The 18,407-nt window shown below is 38.9% G+C and overlaps 1 protein-coding gene across 1 annotated transcript; it reads right to left on the reverse strand.

The window, feature by feature from the left end:
- Window positions 1-7,900: 7,900 nt before the first annotated feature.
- LOC145608125 (uncharacterized) lies at window positions 7,901-13,672 on the reverse strand. The gene is made up of 6 exons (XM_081663725.1): window positions 13,477-13,672; window positions 13,356-13,388; window positions 13,122-13,255; window positions 12,626-12,737; window positions 11,634-12,387; window positions 7,901-8,701 (listed from the first exon to the last, which is right to left on the reverse strand). The coding sequence occupies exons 1-6, from the start codon at window positions 13,540-13,542 to the stop codon at window positions 7,998-8,000; spliced, it is 1,803 nt and encodes a 600-aa protein (XP_081519851.1). The 5' UTR covers window positions 13,543-13,672; the 3' UTR covers window positions 7,901-7,997.
- Between the last annotated feature and the right edge of the window lie 4,735 nt (window positions 13,673-18,407).

Consider the following 18,407-nt stretch of genomic DNA (forward strand, 5'->3'; position numbering starts at 1 on the left):
AAGGAGGAGGGGTGAATTTTGGGCCTTCAACTTCTGGCTCAACACAAAGCAGCCCAGTCCATAAAGGAAGGTTGGTGCAAACATATGGGCTGCCTAGTGGAAGTGGGCCGGCCAGATCGTGGCCCAAAGCCCCAGAATCTCAAGGCTTAGTACAAATGGGACGGGCCACTACCCATCAAAACTCCCAGAGGACGGGAAATGGGACGAGAAGACTCACTGAGAGTGAGTTACAGGATAGACGAGCAAGAGGATTGTATTTTCGTTGTGACGAACCGTGGGGAATCGGTCACCGCTGCAAGAGGCGGGAGATGAGTGTTTTGCTAGCGGGTGTGAGTGGTGAAGCTGAGGAGATAGATGTGCACGCCGAGGAGGAAGTATGGGAATGTGAGGACAATGAGCAAACCGCGGAAGTTTCGCTATGTTCGGTCGTGGGCATCTCGAACCCAAAGACCATGAGACTAAAGGGGGAAGTAAAAGGGAAGGCCGTTGTGGTTATGATAGATCCCGGGGCGACCCATAATTTTATTTCCACGGCGTTAGTGGAAGCGGTGAAGTTGCCTCTGACCGAAGGAGGGGAATTCGGAGTGTCTTTAGGAAATGGAGACACTATAAAAGGAAAAGGGGTGTGCCAAGGAGTCCGGGTTAAATTGAGCGGTGGAGTGACGATCATAGAGGATTTTCTACCTCTCGGGTTAGGAAATTCGGACCTTATTCTCGGGGTTCAATGGTTGGAAAAATTAGGTGCAGTCACCACGAACTGGAAGACACATGAAATGAAGTTTTTGGTAGCCGGAGTGCCGGTGACGTTGACCGGAGATGCGTCCTTGGAGGCAGCCATGATATCACTAAAGGCCATGATCAAAACGTTGAGTAAGCATAAAGGTGGGCTTTGGATTGAGATAAATCAAGTGGAGCAACAAGGAAGTGGGCCAGAAAGTGAAGTTGGGCCCAATTTGGAGGCTTCTGGGCCACCAGAATTTTTGAGGGACTTACTGGCAGATTTTGCAAGTGTGTTCCACCTTCCTCAAGGACTACCCCCAACCCGAGACCGTGAGCACACCATCATCTTGAAGGATGGTAGCAACCCCGTAAGCGTTAGACCGTACCGTTATCCACAAGCTCAAAAAGACGAGATAGAGAAGTTAATACGGGAAATGCTTGAGGCCGGAATTATCAAACCGTCCACTAGTCCGTTTTCGAGCCCGGTGTTGCTAGTCAAGAAGAAAGACGGCTCGTGGAGGTTTTGCGTTGACTATCGAGCCCTCAATAAGGAAACGGTCCCGGATAAATATCCGATTCCCGTGATTGATGAGCTCTTGGATGAGTTGCATGGGTCGGTGGTATTCTCAAAGTTGGACTTGAAGTTCGGTTATCACCAAATTCGGGTTCGGGCCGAGGATACCCACAAGACGGCTTTCCGAACCCATGAAGGGCACTATGAGTTTCTAGTGATGCCCTTCGGTCTCACGAATGCTCCGGCAACCTTCCAATCATTAATGAATGACATCTTTCGGCCATTTTTGAGAAAATTCGTGCTAGTATTTTTTGACGATATACTAGTGTATAGCAAGTCGTTTGATGAGCACCGAGATCACTTGAAGCAAGTTCTTGAAAAGTTGGCAGAACATGAGCTTTATGCAAATTATAAGAAGTGTGAATTTGGGAGGCAAGAAGTTGCATACTTGGGGCACGTGATCTCCAAGCAAGGAGTTGCTATGGACAGTGAGAAGGTTAAAGCAATACTTGAATGGCCCAGCCCAAGGAATTTAAGAGAGTTGAGGGGCTTCTTGGGCTTAACAGGTTACTATAGGAAGTTTGTGGCCCAATATGCACAAGTTGCTGGCCCACTTACTTCACAACTTAAGAAAGACTCATTTGGGTGGAGTGAAGAGGCAACCGAGGCTTTTGAGAAATTGAAGGTAGCGATGACCACGGCACCGGTGCTAGCAATGCCCGATTTCAAGAAATTGTTTGTCCTCGAGTCCGATGCTTCGGGGTATGGACTTGGAGCCGTGTTGATGCAAGAAAACCGGCCCATTGCGTACTATAGCAAGCTACTTGGAGTTCAGGCCCAAGCCAAGTCCATTTACGAGAAAGAGCTAATGGCAATCTGTTTAGCTATCGTCAAATGGAGGCATTACTTGTTAGGAAGACGGTTTGTAGTGCGTACCGATCAACAAAGTCTCCGCTACATAACCCAACAACGGGAAGTGGGAAATGAGTACCAAAAGTGGATGCGTAAATTGGTGGGGTTCGACTTTGAAGTACAATATCGGCCGGGGGCCTCGAATCGGGTGGCGGATGCCTTGTCACGAATGGGGTGTGAATTGAAGGTTATGTGTTCCGTTCAAGCAATCAGTTGGGACGACCTGGATAAGGAGTTAGCAAGGGATCCTTGGTTAAAAGAAGTCAAGTTGGGCCTTGAGTCCACCAATTCTGGGCCCAGTGGATTCTCTTTAGAAGAAGGAAGAGTTAAATACAAGGGCAGGATCGTTTTGCCTAAGTCAGCCACAATCATTCCAAAGTTACTCCATGAATACCACGCGACACCCACAGGAGGGCATGATGAGGAGGTGAAGACGTACCTCCGGGCGGCCGCGGAATGGTACTGGCCGGGGATGCGAAAAGCAGTCGGAGAGTACGTGCGCCATTGTGACGTATGCCAACGCAACAAGGCGTCACAGCGGCAGCCAGCAGGGTTGCTACAACCGTTGCCGGTGCCGACGGCGGTGTGGGAGGACGTTTCGATGGATTTTGTCGAGGGACTTCCTCTTTCTCACGGTGTGGATGTGATTATGGTGGTGGTGGATCGCTTCTCGAAATACGGGCATTTTATTGGGCTGAAACACCCGTTCAACGCCGCAAGAGTGGCGGATCAATTCGTGAAAGGGATAGTCCGATTACATGGGTTTCCGTCGTCTATTGTCACCGATAGGGATCGGGTCTTCTTGAGCAATTTTTGGAGGGAGCTATTTCGACTACAGGGGACCCAATTAAAGAGAAGTACATCTTACCACCCCCAAACCGACGGCCAATCTGAGATTGTTAACAAAGGTCTGGAGGTTTACTTGCGCTGTTTTACTTCGAGTCAACCCAAGAAGTGGGCTCAATGGTTACCGTGGGCAGAGTACGCGTACAACACATCACCGCACTTAGCCACGAAAACCACCCCCTTCAAGGTAGTTTATGGTCGGGATCCACCCAAATTATGGAGAGTGGGCAAGGGGCAGACACCGGTGGGTTCGTGTAACACCCCAATAATTCTCTCTTTAAACCTCTGAGGACCCTGAACAATATTCAAGAGAATTACTGGCGTGCTACCGCCACGTGTTCAAACGTTAAGGCTTTATTAGAAAATAGCAGCGAAAAAACTAAATCAGTTATAAATAAGTTTCAAAACCAACGAATGAAACCAAATTAAGTCATACAACTTGGAACCATTAAGGCCCTTATTCAAAACCCAATAAAAGAAGTAAGTGATTAAATTCAGTGTTCAAATAAATTCAAACCCAAAAGAAATAGTGTCGAATAAAATCGAGTTAAAATAAAATCAAACTTGCAAGAAACACGAAAAATAAGCAACCAACTCTCTACTCAAGATCCCACAACCCTGATGAATGCTGCATGTGAGAGAACCTGCGGTTATTCTGTTCCCCAATATTACAAGTGTAAAAATTGGATCGTCACAGGGTCATTGAAAGGCGAAGGCCATGACCAAAGAAGAACACACACACAAAAGCACGCAATCAGCAAAGCTGAGTACATACAAGCTGCAAAGTAAAATAAGGAAGTACTTAACATGCTACTAATAATCAATCATACGCATCATTAAATAACAAACTCAACACACGACTCGATTATTTAATTTATTAAGACTCCACTAACTAATAGTAGCTAATTCATTTCAATTTATTCATTGGATTTAGCAATAGACAAGGTTGTCCAACCCATGTCCCATTTGGAACATCAATAAAGAAAAACCCCATGCCTCCATTCGGAAACATCAATAAACATCCAACGACCACGGGCGCGACTCCGTGACCGTAGTTAGTATGAGATCTCACCTAACTCCTAGTTTTGAAAAATATTTGAAATAAGAGACTCGTAGATCAGACGGCCTCGAGAAAAGTACACGGCTAATACCCCATGTACCCCAACCCCTGATTGTCATTACTCCAGAAGTGCACCAATCCAGAGTTTTATTGCTCATCCATCTTGCACTTTACGTGATTTACAGGTTTAGACTTGGTGATGACTCATATGCATAACAATTCAGTCAATCCAATATCAATTCAATCAAGTAAAACAACTTTTCAATTTCAATTCTTGATTTATTAGTGGCAAGCAACATTTATTATTTATTCCTTTACTACCTCGGTGTATAAACACCTTGAGTGCATAAGGCACCCCAAACTCTTGACCTTGTCTTATAAGACATGAACCATTCCTTTACTCATCCTATTTCATTAAATCATGAATGAGTAATAATTAAGTCATTTCACCAATCACATACCTTTGCCTCTAAGCGCACCTTGCATAATTAGAACATAACCAATAATTACAATAAGGAATAGTGCACGTCAAAGGAAATTCACAATGTATAACCAAACAATTTAACCCAGTCATCCCTAGACATGATACTAAGTTCTTGATTCGTCCTTAAACATGCACCTAAAAGCAAGGTTTTGTAACTTGTACGTACCTTGAGCAAACGAATTGGTATGCCACTTTACTAACTAGAAATCACCTTCAATAAACTCCTCTCCTTTTTGTGTGGGAAATTTTTTGGAGATTCATGGGATATTTAATTTATAGGAGAGAATTATTGTAGGGTAAAAAGAAAGATTGGGCCTCATAAAAATAATGGGTTGATTAAGTAAACAAATGGGTTAGGCTTGTATGATTGGACATAAATTGTAGAATAAAGGTGCATAAAATAATTTGTTCAAATAATTTTCGACCTAGATTAATAATTTGAAACTTTTGAAATTAAATTATGAAAAATAACAAATAAATATTATAAATAAAATAAATTTTCATTTATAAAATATTTTAAAATACGGGGGATTACAGTTCGTTGGAGGAGCAATTGCGGGAACGCGATTACGATTGAATTTACTCCGGGCACAACAAGTGATGAAAGAAAATGCGGACAAGCACAGGAGGGATGAGCAGTTTGCGGTGGGAGAGATGGTGTATCTTAAGCTCCAGCCCTACCGACAGCAGTCTTTGGCACGACGACCGTTTGAGAAGCTCGCTGCACGTTTCTACGGGCCTTTCCAAGTCTTACAACGCATTGGTGAGGTGGCTTACAAGCTAGCTCTGCCACCTGGGTGTCGCATACATCCCACTTTTCATGTGTCTCAGTTGAAAAAGGCGGTGGGTGATTGCCAAGTCAGCCCAACTATCCCAGACCAAATCACGCCCGAGTTGGAATTCGTAGCTGAACCAGAGGCAGTACTCGATGTCCGGAGGAACAGGGAAGGAAATTATGTTGAAGTTCTAGTCCAATGGGCTAACTTACCAGCCTTTGAAGCAACGTGGGAGGAGTTTCATGCTCTAAATGATCGCTTTCCATCCTTCCACCTTGAGGACAAGGTGAAACTTGTGGCGGGGGGTAATGTGATGAACTCGGGTCAAGGGCAGCCTATTCGGGTCTATAGGAGGAGGAGGGCTTCCGGGCACCAAGTCCAACAACAAGGATAGCAGCAGCAGGGGAGGAATCAAGGCAGAGCAATTCCAATTAAGTAGAAGACAAATACAATTAAGAAGAAGAAGGAAAGTCAGCAGCTAGTTTTATTGTGTTTTAGTATGGTTTGTCCTAATTAAGCTAAGTATTCACATGTAACCTTAAGGTCAGTATTGACCATTAGAATTGGTAGTATAAGAGTTGTAGTCTGAGAATTAAGGAGTTTTCATCCAGAAATTTGTGAGAAACAATTGGAGAGTGGCGACCTCAAGTTGCTTAGGAGAGTGGTAGCCTCAAGCTACTAGTTTGTATCCCTTGATTATCAATTGAATGAAAAGATCAGTCCTTCTTCTAATTAACATTACTTGCAAGTCTTAGTTCATTACATTTTTGCAATGGTGACATTGGATCAATTTCATTGTGCTAGTTCTTTTTTAGCTTTCATCTGTTGTTGAATCAGCCTAAGATTAGTTGATTATTTGTATGAATTGCCTTGATGATAGCCTAAGTTAATACATCTTGACTCTTAGTTAAAGAGAGAAATATGCTGACATATCTATCATGCTTGTGATAATACGAAGTAATTGGTTTGGGGTGTTTTAATGGACGCCTTCACACCTTAACTATAATCCTGGCTCATATTGTATAGTTAATACTTGTGTAATTTTACAGAGGTTAAGCTCTTGGGTAAGGTGAATGATATAGTTTAGAGACACTGTCAGGCAAGATAATATCCACAAATATTTGTAGAATGTTTTACAAGTCCTTGTACGGTGGCTATGATGAGCGTAAATTGCATAACTAAAACCTTACCTGACTGGTATGCCGAACCTAATACCCGAACTCTTCTCAAGATCAATTGACACAATTTGGCCCAAACCTGCCCGATCCAAAAATAAATGTTCTTATAAATAATTACTTTATATCTAATTATTAAAATAAGTAGCTCAACGATAGATCTAAAAATGACCTGCTTCAAACCCAAAATCAACCAGAACAAGTCAAATCCGAAAATAATCCAACCTAAAGAGACTTGATCCAAAACTATTACTACTATTGTTCTTCTGATAGAAATAACTTTGTTAATATGGCAACTAATAGGGCATATACTGTCATATCCATACAATGGGCAAAATGCTTGGATATATGTTTTCATTTCATCATTTTGTTTTTCTTCATCCCCCACCCATTACAAGACGGTTATCGCTTTATGATAAAACAAAACTATTATAAATTATGTAAATATGAATCGTACTCAATTGATTTGCAAAATGTTTAGTACAGTAATACCAAGAGTATATTTTCTATTGTCTTAGATACCACAATTTTGTATTGATTTAAGAATTACATTCTTGTCAGCCTCCAAAAAGTAATCCGGCTGCTTGCTCTTCATTGCCATTGAAAAGCTGGAGAGCTTGTATAACATCATTCCTTGGAAATCCTAGCTCTACAAGCTTTACGACTTTGGCTTCGAAATCAGGACCCTGCAGCAGAGACATAAGTCACTCAGATTCAGCTTTCTATACCCTCACATACTTGTCCAAGAGTCAGAATACTATTTTGGAAAGAGAGAGAGAGAGAGATTTAATGGATACTTTAATATTCCAAGTGAGACAGTTTTGAATACTTATCTAAGAATTAAACTACCATGTCACTGATTCTCTAAATGCAGTTCATGTTGACATACTAAAGTGTACTGAGGACTACTAACTATCCTAAATGGATAAATTGTAACATGACATGTTCAAGCGTCATAGCAGACTTAGGCTCAATCAACATAGCAATATAGCTCACTGTAGAAGATAATGTACAAATAGAAGAAAAAGATGAATTTGGGTGATATGTGGTCACAAACAGGCTTTTTGATAAACATTTCAAGAAGATTTAACAATCAAGTTAGCCTAAAATGAGATTACACTAATGCTTAAGACATGTAGAGGTGTAACAATGGGATTTTGCTATGTATTCACACCATGTAGAACAAACCCCAGGCCCCAAACATGTACACCTGTGGTACACCTGTGGTAATGGCCTTGGGCCTCAAAAAACCAGAAAAGAGGACTAAATGTTTGATGAATAGCACTGTAGTCATTAGAAGCTCACAACACTTTAGCAGCAGCTAAGGACCTATGGTTTTCGATCATGTGAAACTGAGGTAACCAGGATTACTCTCAGTCTGATCTATTTGTACCTTTTTTTAGACCATAAAAGTAAAAAGAAAAGAAAATTAATCATATATCTTAATTCAACCCAGGATTACAAGATGAAAAAGAAATCACCTAACCCCATAAATAGAGTGTATTAACTATTAAGTGGGTACAACCATTGCTGATTTGGGTACTAGTTGCATGACAAACAGTGCAAATACTAAGACCAGCAAAACCAATTGAAAAATAAGGCATTTTGTAAACTTAAATACTCGTTTCTGCATCTTCTGAATCTCTTCACCACCAAAGATATCACCATACAGTGCATCCAACTTCTCAGCTTGCCCTTTTAGAATGACAGCCTTGTTTTCTACACTCGCTGCCAATTTTGGAGATTGTGCTTGCTCCTTACTTAGAGAAATTTGCTCCCTCAATATCCTATCTTCAACAAGAACACTGAATTCCTTGGAAGATCTTGCTATCACAACTGACTGAACTTCAGCTTCAAGTTTTTTCATGAAAAGATCCTGCAGCTCAGCTTCCATTACTATGTATCTTTTACTTTGCTGCTCCATAGTGCTCCTTACACTTTCTTGAGGTGATTCCATACTTCTCATTGTTTCTAGTTCAGCAATCCTCAGTTCCTTCTCCTTGAGGCTACCTTCAGCTTCATTCAGCTGTCTTTCAAGAGTTTGGACAATCTTGCTCAAATAGGCATGATTAAACTCACTCCAACCATCAAAAGCATTTTCCATGTAAACTAAAGGATCAACAGACAAAGATGGGACAGGAACACCACTAGTCTTGTCGGAGTCATCGCACAATGAACAAATGCCCTTGCCTATCTCCCCAAACTTCTGAACTTCTGCAAGAATCAAATGCATACTATATAAAACATGTAGAAATTACTATAGTACCTCCAATAGATGATGTGCAAGGCAATTTGGCGATTAGATCTAAAACGATTACCAAAAATAAAAGGAAAAAAAAAAAAAAAAAAGAACCATGTTTTGCAATTAGCAAATCACACCTATGGCAGGAAAACATGAATTTGGAAATAAAAATCAAGAATAAAACTAAGACAAAGACACAAACACAGAAGCCAGTAAATCAATATTTTTTCATAAAAATCTTTTACTATTATTATTTTTATTGTTGTTAGCATCAAAATTGAAAAAAACTTATTCAAGTTAGTTTGGGAAATTAAAGAGCTTGTAGAAAGAAAAATGTATGTTGTGACTCTAAAAATCCTTGACGAAGAACTTGCTCATCTTTCAAATAAACAATTATTCCCCATGAGAATCTGAGTTCTGAAATTGGAAAATGTTACTTTCATGACACTTTTCAAGCCTCAAAGATCAAACTACATTCCACAGATGATCACCATGTTCCAATTTCAATATTGAATGTCGTAACTAACCATTTATGAATTAGCAGCTAACATTTTGAATGTATAGAAAGAAAGGAAATTAAACAATGACAAATTGATATTCTAAAGGGGTGGTGATAATAATGAAATATTTTAACTCATAAAGCAAATTGATTCCTCCGATATATGTATTCAAAATCCTTTACCTAAATAGGAGTGAAGTAGAAGTCTAGCTAACAAAAAAGAAAGGATGTAAATGGAAAGCATAACTATCAAAAAGGAACGCCAATAGTATTTGACAACAGATAAGCAGCACAAACGCCACAAAGTTTCACAAACCATTTTGATCTAGTCCATTAATTCCCATTAATACAACTCGGTTGATAAAATACAAAGGTCATAATTTTCACACATAATTGGAAGCTACATATTGAAACAAACACATTGTTCATCCATTACAGATTTTTATTGTTGTTAGCATCTATGTTAGGAAAAAGAGTAATATATACTGATGAGCTTGCCTTTCAAAGTCACTTAATTTCTAATTTGATATGATAGCTACTTTTTGTTCTATGAACCATATAGCATCTTTTTGTATGCTAAATGGCAGCCCTTTCTCTACTTCATTGGTACCTAGTTCCTAGGATTTTGGTAGCTTATACTAGAATTAGCCTTAACATCTTCTTCTTCTGCTTGAACACCTTAATCCTATAAGTGAGGTTGGCTACATGAATCAACATGAGGACTTCCTAAGAGGTTACCCTTCCTACTACTACTCTCAATCATTGCAACTCATGCCAAGTGATGTGACAAAGTTTTACATTGGTTGTCACTGCCTACTGTGACCCTCCTCCTTTAACCTAGGATTTCTCTGAAGAGGATGGCTAAACAAAAATATACAAAGTTATGTTTCTTTCGTCGTTAACCGTATTTCTTGATAAATTTTACTTGTGATACATGACAACTCCCACACACTAGAATCCGAAATCCCAAAGGAAGTTACCACCATGCTAAACCCACAAATGGCTAGCAGACCTACTTTTTCTTTTTCTTTGTTTTCACTTTTGAAAAATTACATTATAAAATAAGCAAGCTAAACTTTTTAAACTTCCTTCACTGTTAGAGCATCTATGTCCCCTCAAATTTGAAGAAATTAGTCTCACAGTAAAATGCTAAGCCCCTCCAAAAACTCCCTTTTCAGTGATTAGGTATAATTAGGTATAATTAGAGATGGAGAGTCTCACATACCAAACTCCTATGTTCAAAAGTGTTTTTTGTTATTTGATGTGCTACAATTAGAAATGTTGACGAGTTCATTCAGGAAAAGTACAATACAAAAAGAGAGGGATTCAAACCTTAAAGTTACTTAATCCCAAAACAATGCATGCTAAATAGTAATATTGCCATTGGCCCATTGCTGCATTTTGCCAAAGCAACTTCTTCTTTAACCTACCAAAACCACAAATCGAATTTGTAACAACTCCTGAATGTTCGAAACTTTGAACAGCACACCCAAGGCTCCTTATCACCGAAAGAGTCTTCTCTAAAATAGCTAACCAATTCATAGTGAAGAAAAACGCGCGTAACAAGACTCATTGACAGGGCAAGCATATACTACATACTACATAAACTTCATTGGCAATTTGGCATAAACCTGGTAAATTTCAAATCTACCGATGGAGAGGAACAATTATTTTGCAGCTTAAGATTAATTCTAGTGACGTTGTCTGCCTTTTGAGCCTTACTTGATTTTCTATTGGAAGCCTAGGTTCTTCAATTTTTTAATTTATCTTTTGAAGATAAGAAAATAGGTTACATTATCAGCTAAAAAATGAGTATAGATTAAATGTGGGTTCTAAATTACATATTATACTCATTTCTTTGAACCTCTTAAATTAAATACAAAGTGACTCTTAAAAGACCCATTTTATCCCAAGAAGACGCTAGATATAGATAGATTACTTTGTCTTAGACCGACTTAGAAGATAGGGAAGCTCAAGAAAGACACAAAAGTAAGGCCTCCGGCCAAACATGCCACAAAATTGCGATTTTGAAATTGTGCCACAACAATTTCTACACCTTTTCCTTACCAAATCCAAGAAAATGAATATGTCGTCAATCCACTACCAATAAGGCAAACCCAATACTCCTAATGTGAAGTAAACAATCTCCTCCTAAGGTAATTTGTCATTTCATATTGAAGCATGAACAAGACTTTCTAATATCAATTACTAGTCATATCCAGCCTAACATTGAAGCATGTCATTAATATAGATCCTACCATACTCTTGAACAATAGAAGAAGGATATTAGTAAAAATGTGGGGGTCCAGTTAAAGTAGAAAGCTTTAACCCCCCCCCCCCCCCCCCCAAAAAAAAAAAAAAAAAAAAAAAAAAAAAAAAAAAAAAAGCTATAGTAGAAAGCAAACCTGTTTGAAGAGCAAGTTGGGCAGATTGGAGCAGCAAGAGAGAGTCGAGAAGAGGATCGCTGTCAGTGGAGACCTTAGTGTTCCCATGGTAAGCAGTGGAGGACAATTGATCTGAAGAGTCCGATGAAAGACCAAAATTAGTAGTTCCAGTAAGAGAAGAGGGAAGTTGTTGTTGACAGGGTGGTGGTGAAGGCAGGGGATGGGGATGGGGATGGGCTGCATCAAAGGTTGAGGGATTTGGAGTCGGAAGATGATCGCGAAAAGAACTTCTGGAATCAGACTCCATGCTAGAAAGGGGGGAGGTTTCTCTGGGTTTCTGTTTCTTGATAGGGTCGGGATGAGTCTGGGGCTGAGGTTGATTCAAGATGGGTTTGTTGGGCCTGCGCTGATTCGGATGCGGATGATGAGCTTGAGTTGAAGCTCGAAGAGAGATCTTGGGATGGCTAGCAGCCGTTGATGACTTGCTGCTACTCCGATGGCTATGGCTGTCCTCGCTGTTATCGGAATCCGCACCGACATTGAAAGTGTCAACAACAGCAGCAGCTAAATTGTTGTGATTAGGTGACATTGAAGAAACAACATTGTCATTCAAAATGTTAGCAGGCCCTCTCTTGAGCATTCTACCAGCAGTAGAATCGGAATCATAATCCTTTTCCTTTTCCAAATCCGTTTCCTTGGTGATAACAACATCTTTTCTTCTAATCCTTCGCCACTTCTTCAACCCATATCCCTTATTAGTCAAGGAACGAGATTCCTGAATCCCGATTCCCATAGAATACAACAATTAATTTACATTTAATTGAGCAGCCTAAATCACTAATTTTTCTCAATAAAGGTTTACAAGGAGAAAGTATTAAAAACGAGAATAATAGTTCCAATTCCACAACTTAACACAGTGATAAGAGAGCAATCAAAAGTTAAATATTTTTTGGTCCACTAGTTGTGTAGCAATTGCTATCTAATGAAAGAAGATGATATGAAGACATGAATACCTGATACAATTGAGCCATCAGATTAGAATCTCCACGAACTTGCTGCTGAAAAGCAGCAGCAGGGTTGACAGCAGAACCATCAGGACTGATGGCAAGGTCACTTGAAGATGGACTACAGGAGCAGAGGACAAGTTAGAGTTGAAGATGATATAGAGATGATTACTATTTTTACAGAAATCGTCATAATTTGTAACAGTTCTCATGGCAGATTAGTAGCATAACAACATTGTGCTATAATAAACATCCCTAAAATTGAGGGGTAAACATATTTGTGATCAATCAAATATTGCTTAAAACTAAAGCCGAATTTGTTGAATATTTTTTGCTCCACTAGTTATAACAGTGAAAAATCCATCATACGATTAGTGTAGAGTGTCTAGTCCTAATTGGGGCTTAAAATTAAAGCCGAATTGGCAATACAAATAAGTGCATCAAAAATGTTAAAATGTAGTTGTAAAAAGAGCAATGATATAAAGAAAGTAATATGAAAAAGTACCGAGAAGGAGGAGCAGCATTAGAAAGCATCATGATCAAATCGCCATCGCAAACACCGAGTACACTGAGTTTGTCATGGTTATTCATCTCCTTGCCATTGTACATCAATTGTTGCTGCTGCAACACCACCCCACTCTGCTCCCCCAAATCAATCAAAAACAATTACTCTACTACAATTCAATTTCATCAAATTAAAAATTAACAGATATAGATAGAGTTGTGGTTGTTATTGTACCTCGACTTCAAGCAAAGCCTTGACATTTTCGACCTGCGAAATTGGATCAAGATCCATTAGTCAGAAATTCAATGCAAAAATTGAAATTGAATTCAGAAATTAGGGTTTAAGAGAAAACTACAGCTTCGTCGGGGTCGACATCTAAGGAGATGAATTTCTCATCGGCGGTCATTACTGTGATCTTCATCTTCTTCTAGTTGTTGTTGTCATTGAAACGAATTGAATCTGTTGTCAATTTTACCAAATCTGAAATTAAGAGTGTTTTCCACGAACCGTCCACATAAGCAAGTTTATTGTGTTTTGAGTTAAAAAAAAAAAAGGATTTTTTGACATTTACTACCACCTAAAATGCCTCACTTCAGATTTGCTACCGTTTTAAAAAAAAAATTTACTTTACTACCACCTAAATTAGAGTTTGTTAGAAATTACTACCACTTAACGGAATCCGTTAGGATTTCCGTTAAGTTTATTAAAAAAATAAAGAAAAATTAAAAAAAAAAAGAAAAAAAAAATCCCAGCACCCACTGCCACCCCTCCCTCCTGCTGGCGACCGGCGCCAAAAGATTCGTCCGGCGCCGGCGACCTCACCCACGAAGCCAACCCCCTCCCTATCCCTCACCCACGAAGCCAACCCCCATCCCTATCCCTCACCCACGAAGCCCCACCACCCACGAAGCCAACCCCCACCGAAATCATCCCCCCCTCCCCGTTACCCCACCGGACTCGAACCCCTCCCCTTCCCCCACCCAAAAATCGACACCCCTAACCCTTAGCTACCAGCCCGAAACCACCCAAACGACTTTTAGGGTTTGCGAATTGGGGGTTTGTGAATTGAAGCTCTGCGAAATTGGGGGTTATGGTGGTGTTGAGGGCTTCAGCGAAATGGTGGCTGCGAAGTAGGGGTCTGCGAAATTGGTGGCGATGGTGGCGAATTGGGGGTTTGTGAATTGAAGCTCTACGAAATGCGTGCGGTGAAGTGCAAATTGGTGGTTGTAAGTGAGGGTGGTTGTGAGGGAAGGTGGCTGGAAGGAGGGGAAAAGGGAAGGTGAAGAGTTTGCCGGCGTCAGCCGCCAGGGGGGGAGGGGCAGCATTGATGGGGGATAGGAAGGTGGCAGTGAGGTGGTTGGAAGGTGGTTGGACGGTGGTGGATCTCATAACGGAAATGGTAACGGTATAAGGCATGGAGTAGTGATTCCTAACAAACTCTAATTTAGGTGGTAGCAAAATAAAAAAATTTTGTAAAACGGTAGCAAATATGAAGCAAGGCGTTTTAGGTGGTAGCAAATGTCAAAAAATCCAAAAAAAAAAAATCAATCAACACAAAACCGCTAATTAGCTGTTTTATAAGAATTTACGCATACAATTGTGGAGATTATTTCACCTAACAAGTAAACCAATTAGCGGTTTATATGTGTATAAAACCGCTAATTCAGGGCTTGTTTGACATCATTTTTTGTTTTCAGTTTCCTTTTTTTTGAAAACTAAAAACTGGAAACAAGAAAAAGGTGTTTCCACTTTTTTATTGTCAGTTTTCAAAATTATCATGATTTTAATAAGTCTAAATAAATTTTTTTTTGAAAGAATAAATCTAAATAATTTTTTGATTCATTATGTGACATATTGACAGGCTAAAGTCGTATCACCTAATCAAAAGTATTACCTAAACCCTCTAACTAAAGTAGATAGGGAAGTAGGGTCGAATCCACAGGGAAACTGGTCTTTCTACTCCTAATTAATTAATATAGTCTAAATTATCAAGGTAACCAATTTGTTGTTATAATGTGAAACTATGCTATGGAGATCAAGTTTAGGGAGAAAATCAATAATAAGAAGGCCTAGGGTTATAGGTTCACCAATAATTAATATTCCGGGATAAAACATAACAATCAATCGATCAACATTTCACAAATAACATGATTAACAGGCTCTCGCAATTTATTAACCAACATAGATCTAACAGGCTCTCGCAATTTACTAGATCTAAGTTCCTATTGAAAATAGCCTCTAATATCAAATTAACATCTGCTCGATTCATCAATTCAATATTGCTAAACATTCACAATCAAATTACATCTGCTCGATTCATAATCCAATTGCAAAGAATTAAAACAATTCAATAAGAAATTATCATGCAAAGTCAATAATCAACAATAACAAATTATCCCTTCATATTAATTATGGATCCCCATAAACCCTAGAATTAAACTACTCGGACATAATTAAATCTAAAACATGAATAATAATAGAATAAGCCATAAGGAAGTTGAAAGGAAGAAAATACTGAAATTAATTGAAATAGAAATCGTACCAAGACGACGAAATTACAAAGTAGTCGAGATCAAAAGTAGAGTAGAGAGAAAAGTCTAGAGAGAGAAAATATTAACTAGAGAGAGAAAGTGAAAGAGAAAGAGTAAGTAAAAATTACAATCCTAAACGTACTTAAACGAAATTAATTAACCTCTCCTAACTAGAACTAAGTACTTCGACAAAACAGGGCATCCCAGAAACACGCGCCCGATCGGGCTAAGGGCCGCCCGATCGGGCGCGCCTTTTGCTCGCGTTCCCTCGCAGCACACTCCGCCCAATCGTGCTAAGCTTACACGATCGGGCGCGCCTTGTGCGATCTCCCTTGCTGCTGCATCGCCCGATCGGGGCTATGCTTGCCCGATCGGGCCCTTGTGGCTCCTCGAGGTTTTGGACTTGTGATTGGGCTCGACTCCTCGGCCCAATCCGAATCTCCTCTTCGGGTCTTGAATGTTCGGTCCAAACCTCGGTATTCCAAATACCGAGCCCTTAATCACCGGCTCGATGGCTTCTAGCCGGCCTTGGGCCTCAATGATGGTCAAAATCCTCCAATGCTCGTAGTAGCTTCATAAAATCCCGGGAAAGTGCTCCAAAGGTGCAATTCCCTACAAAACTCAACAAACACTACGAAAACACTAGAAAACGTATATTAGTAATAAAAGTGGCTCTAAGAAGCCAAAAACACTACTAATTATGACCAAGGGACGGGGGTAAAACACTATATAATATGAGCATATCACATATATATTATACTTTTAAAAAACAAACAACAAAAAACCATAGTGATGTCAAACGAACCCTCAATTAGCGGTAAACTAGTAAATTGTAAAAAAAAACAAATTAATTAATTGAAATGCTGGGTTAGACGGTATGGGACGAATTTTTTGTAAAAGGAATGTAATTTGGGAATTTTTGAATCTTTGAACAATTTTTATTGAAATCACTCTTTACTTAATTAACTTAAGAAATTATTTGAAAAAAAAATTAAAAAAAAAAAAAAAATAAACACCAATGATACAACTGAACAACCGCCGCCCCCAACCCAACCTGACCCCCACCTCCGACGACCAACGCCTTGCTAATGCCCTGGCTTGCCGGCGCCCATTTTGCTGGCTCATTCGCCCTCCCCCGCCAGCGAAGCTCAACCCATTCATCTCCCATTCCCGTTTGGATTTCAAGATAGTTCAAGGCAAGATTCCTGTTGGGTAATGTGGGTAGTTTTGTGTCTAATTTAAGATTTTGGGGCAGGCGAATAGGAGACGAGGGTCATTCCAAGGAGGTAGGGGTGTTTATGTGGTGGATTAGGGAGGAGGAATTGGTAGGAGGGTGGCGTTTTCTTCCCTAAATTTTCAAAATTTTAAGATAATTCTAATAATTACCTTTTTTTTTTTGTTACTGTACATTCAAGATTTTTGGCATTCTTTTTCATTTTATTCCCTACTTTTTATAAATTTTGAGATAACTCTTATAATTAGTGTTTAAACAATTATGTCATTTAAATTGTTCATTTACTTATTTGCCCTCATTTTATTAGTTGACTCTTTATTGAACCCTTAAGAATAGTATGCGTGTAATACCCCAATTTTCAAGCTAGTATAAACTTTTAAAATTTAACTAGATATGTTATTTTGATAGATTTTATGATTATTATTTTCGTATTTGATATTACATATAAAAAAAATTTAAAAAAAAAACAAAAAATACTGAAAACTGATAATTTTCAGAAAGTGATTTTGGATTATTTCAAGAAACTGATTTTGTAAAAATAAAAAAAAAATAAAAAAAAGAATGTGAAACCGATTTTCTAGAATTGGTGTTATCGGATAAAAAAGAAAAACAACAAACAAATTCTATTTGAAATCAGTTCTTATCTTGTAGAAGACCTTCTGGATGAATCTACCTTCACAATATTAAGTTTATTAAAGCCCAATCTCACGCACCCAAATTGCTATGAGAAAATATTAGCTCCATGAAGCTTTCTTTTTCCCTCAAACCGATTATTGTCCCTTAGTTTGTTTCATTTGCTAAAACACCAACTATAATTGATTGAGTATAGTGGTAAGCCATGATCCTCCTTCACCTATCATTCTTGATAATAATAATTGTTAGCCAACCCACCACGAACTACGCCTTCGTCCCTTGACCTTGATTTATATTTTATGCCTTTTTCCGATTCACATTTTAAGGAGTATGGTTTTTATTATATATATTTGTTTGTTAAAAAAAAGGAGGGGGGGTTTGTTAGGTCTTCTGTAAATTGTAAGATGATTCTTTCAATCATAGACAATGATTAGGCGAGCAACAATGGTGGGGAAAGATGAGTAATTGAGCTACAAAGTTAGAAAGAGTTGGCAGACATCTCTTTTATAACAAAAAAAAAAAAAAATCTATTTCCTTTCTTTTTACGTAGTGGCCTATTAGTAATAGGCATCAAGCATTAATGATATTGCCTAACTAATTCGATTAGTATACTAAACTAACTTGGACTCGTTTATTTATAGACGGAGGCTACTAGGTGAACGTTTCGGAGGTTATTTACCTTGAGATATTACGCACGATCAAAGTAATTTTCAATGTCCATCATCTTTAGAATCCCGTTAGGAAATTGTTTTGAAATAATATGTGTCAAATACATGCTTATGTAATTATATGTGATGAGTGTGCTATCGTATGATATTATGGAATCATATATATATATATGTGAGTTTTCTATTTTGTGTACTAGTATATGTAATTTCGAAAAAAATA

This window comes from Chenopodium album, chromosome 23 (genome assembly GCF_948465745.1).
Source record: "Chenopodium album chromosome 23, dcCheAlbu1.1, whole genome shotgun sequence".
Classification (NCBI taxonomy): domain Eukaryota; kingdom Viridiplantae; phylum Streptophyta; class Magnoliopsida; order Caryophyllales; family Amaranthaceae; genus Chenopodium; species Chenopodium album.

What these genes read in the sequence shown, in the direction of transcription:
- LOC145608125 (XM_081663725.1), bottom strand. Translation starts at nt 13,542, where the DNA reads ATGAAGATCACAGTAATGACCGCCGATGAGAAATTCATCTCCTTAGAT. An exon ending in AGGCTTTGCTTGAAGTCGAG is followed by an intron (nt 13,256 to 13,355) that starts GTACAATAACAA and finishes TTGGGGGAGCAG; the next exon opens with AGTGGGGTGGTGTTGCAGCA. An exon ending in CCAACTTGCTCTTCAAACAG is followed by an intron (nt 8,702 to 11,633) that starts GTTTGCTTTCTA and finishes TGATTCTTGCAG; the next exon opens with AAGTTCAGAAGTTTGGGGAG.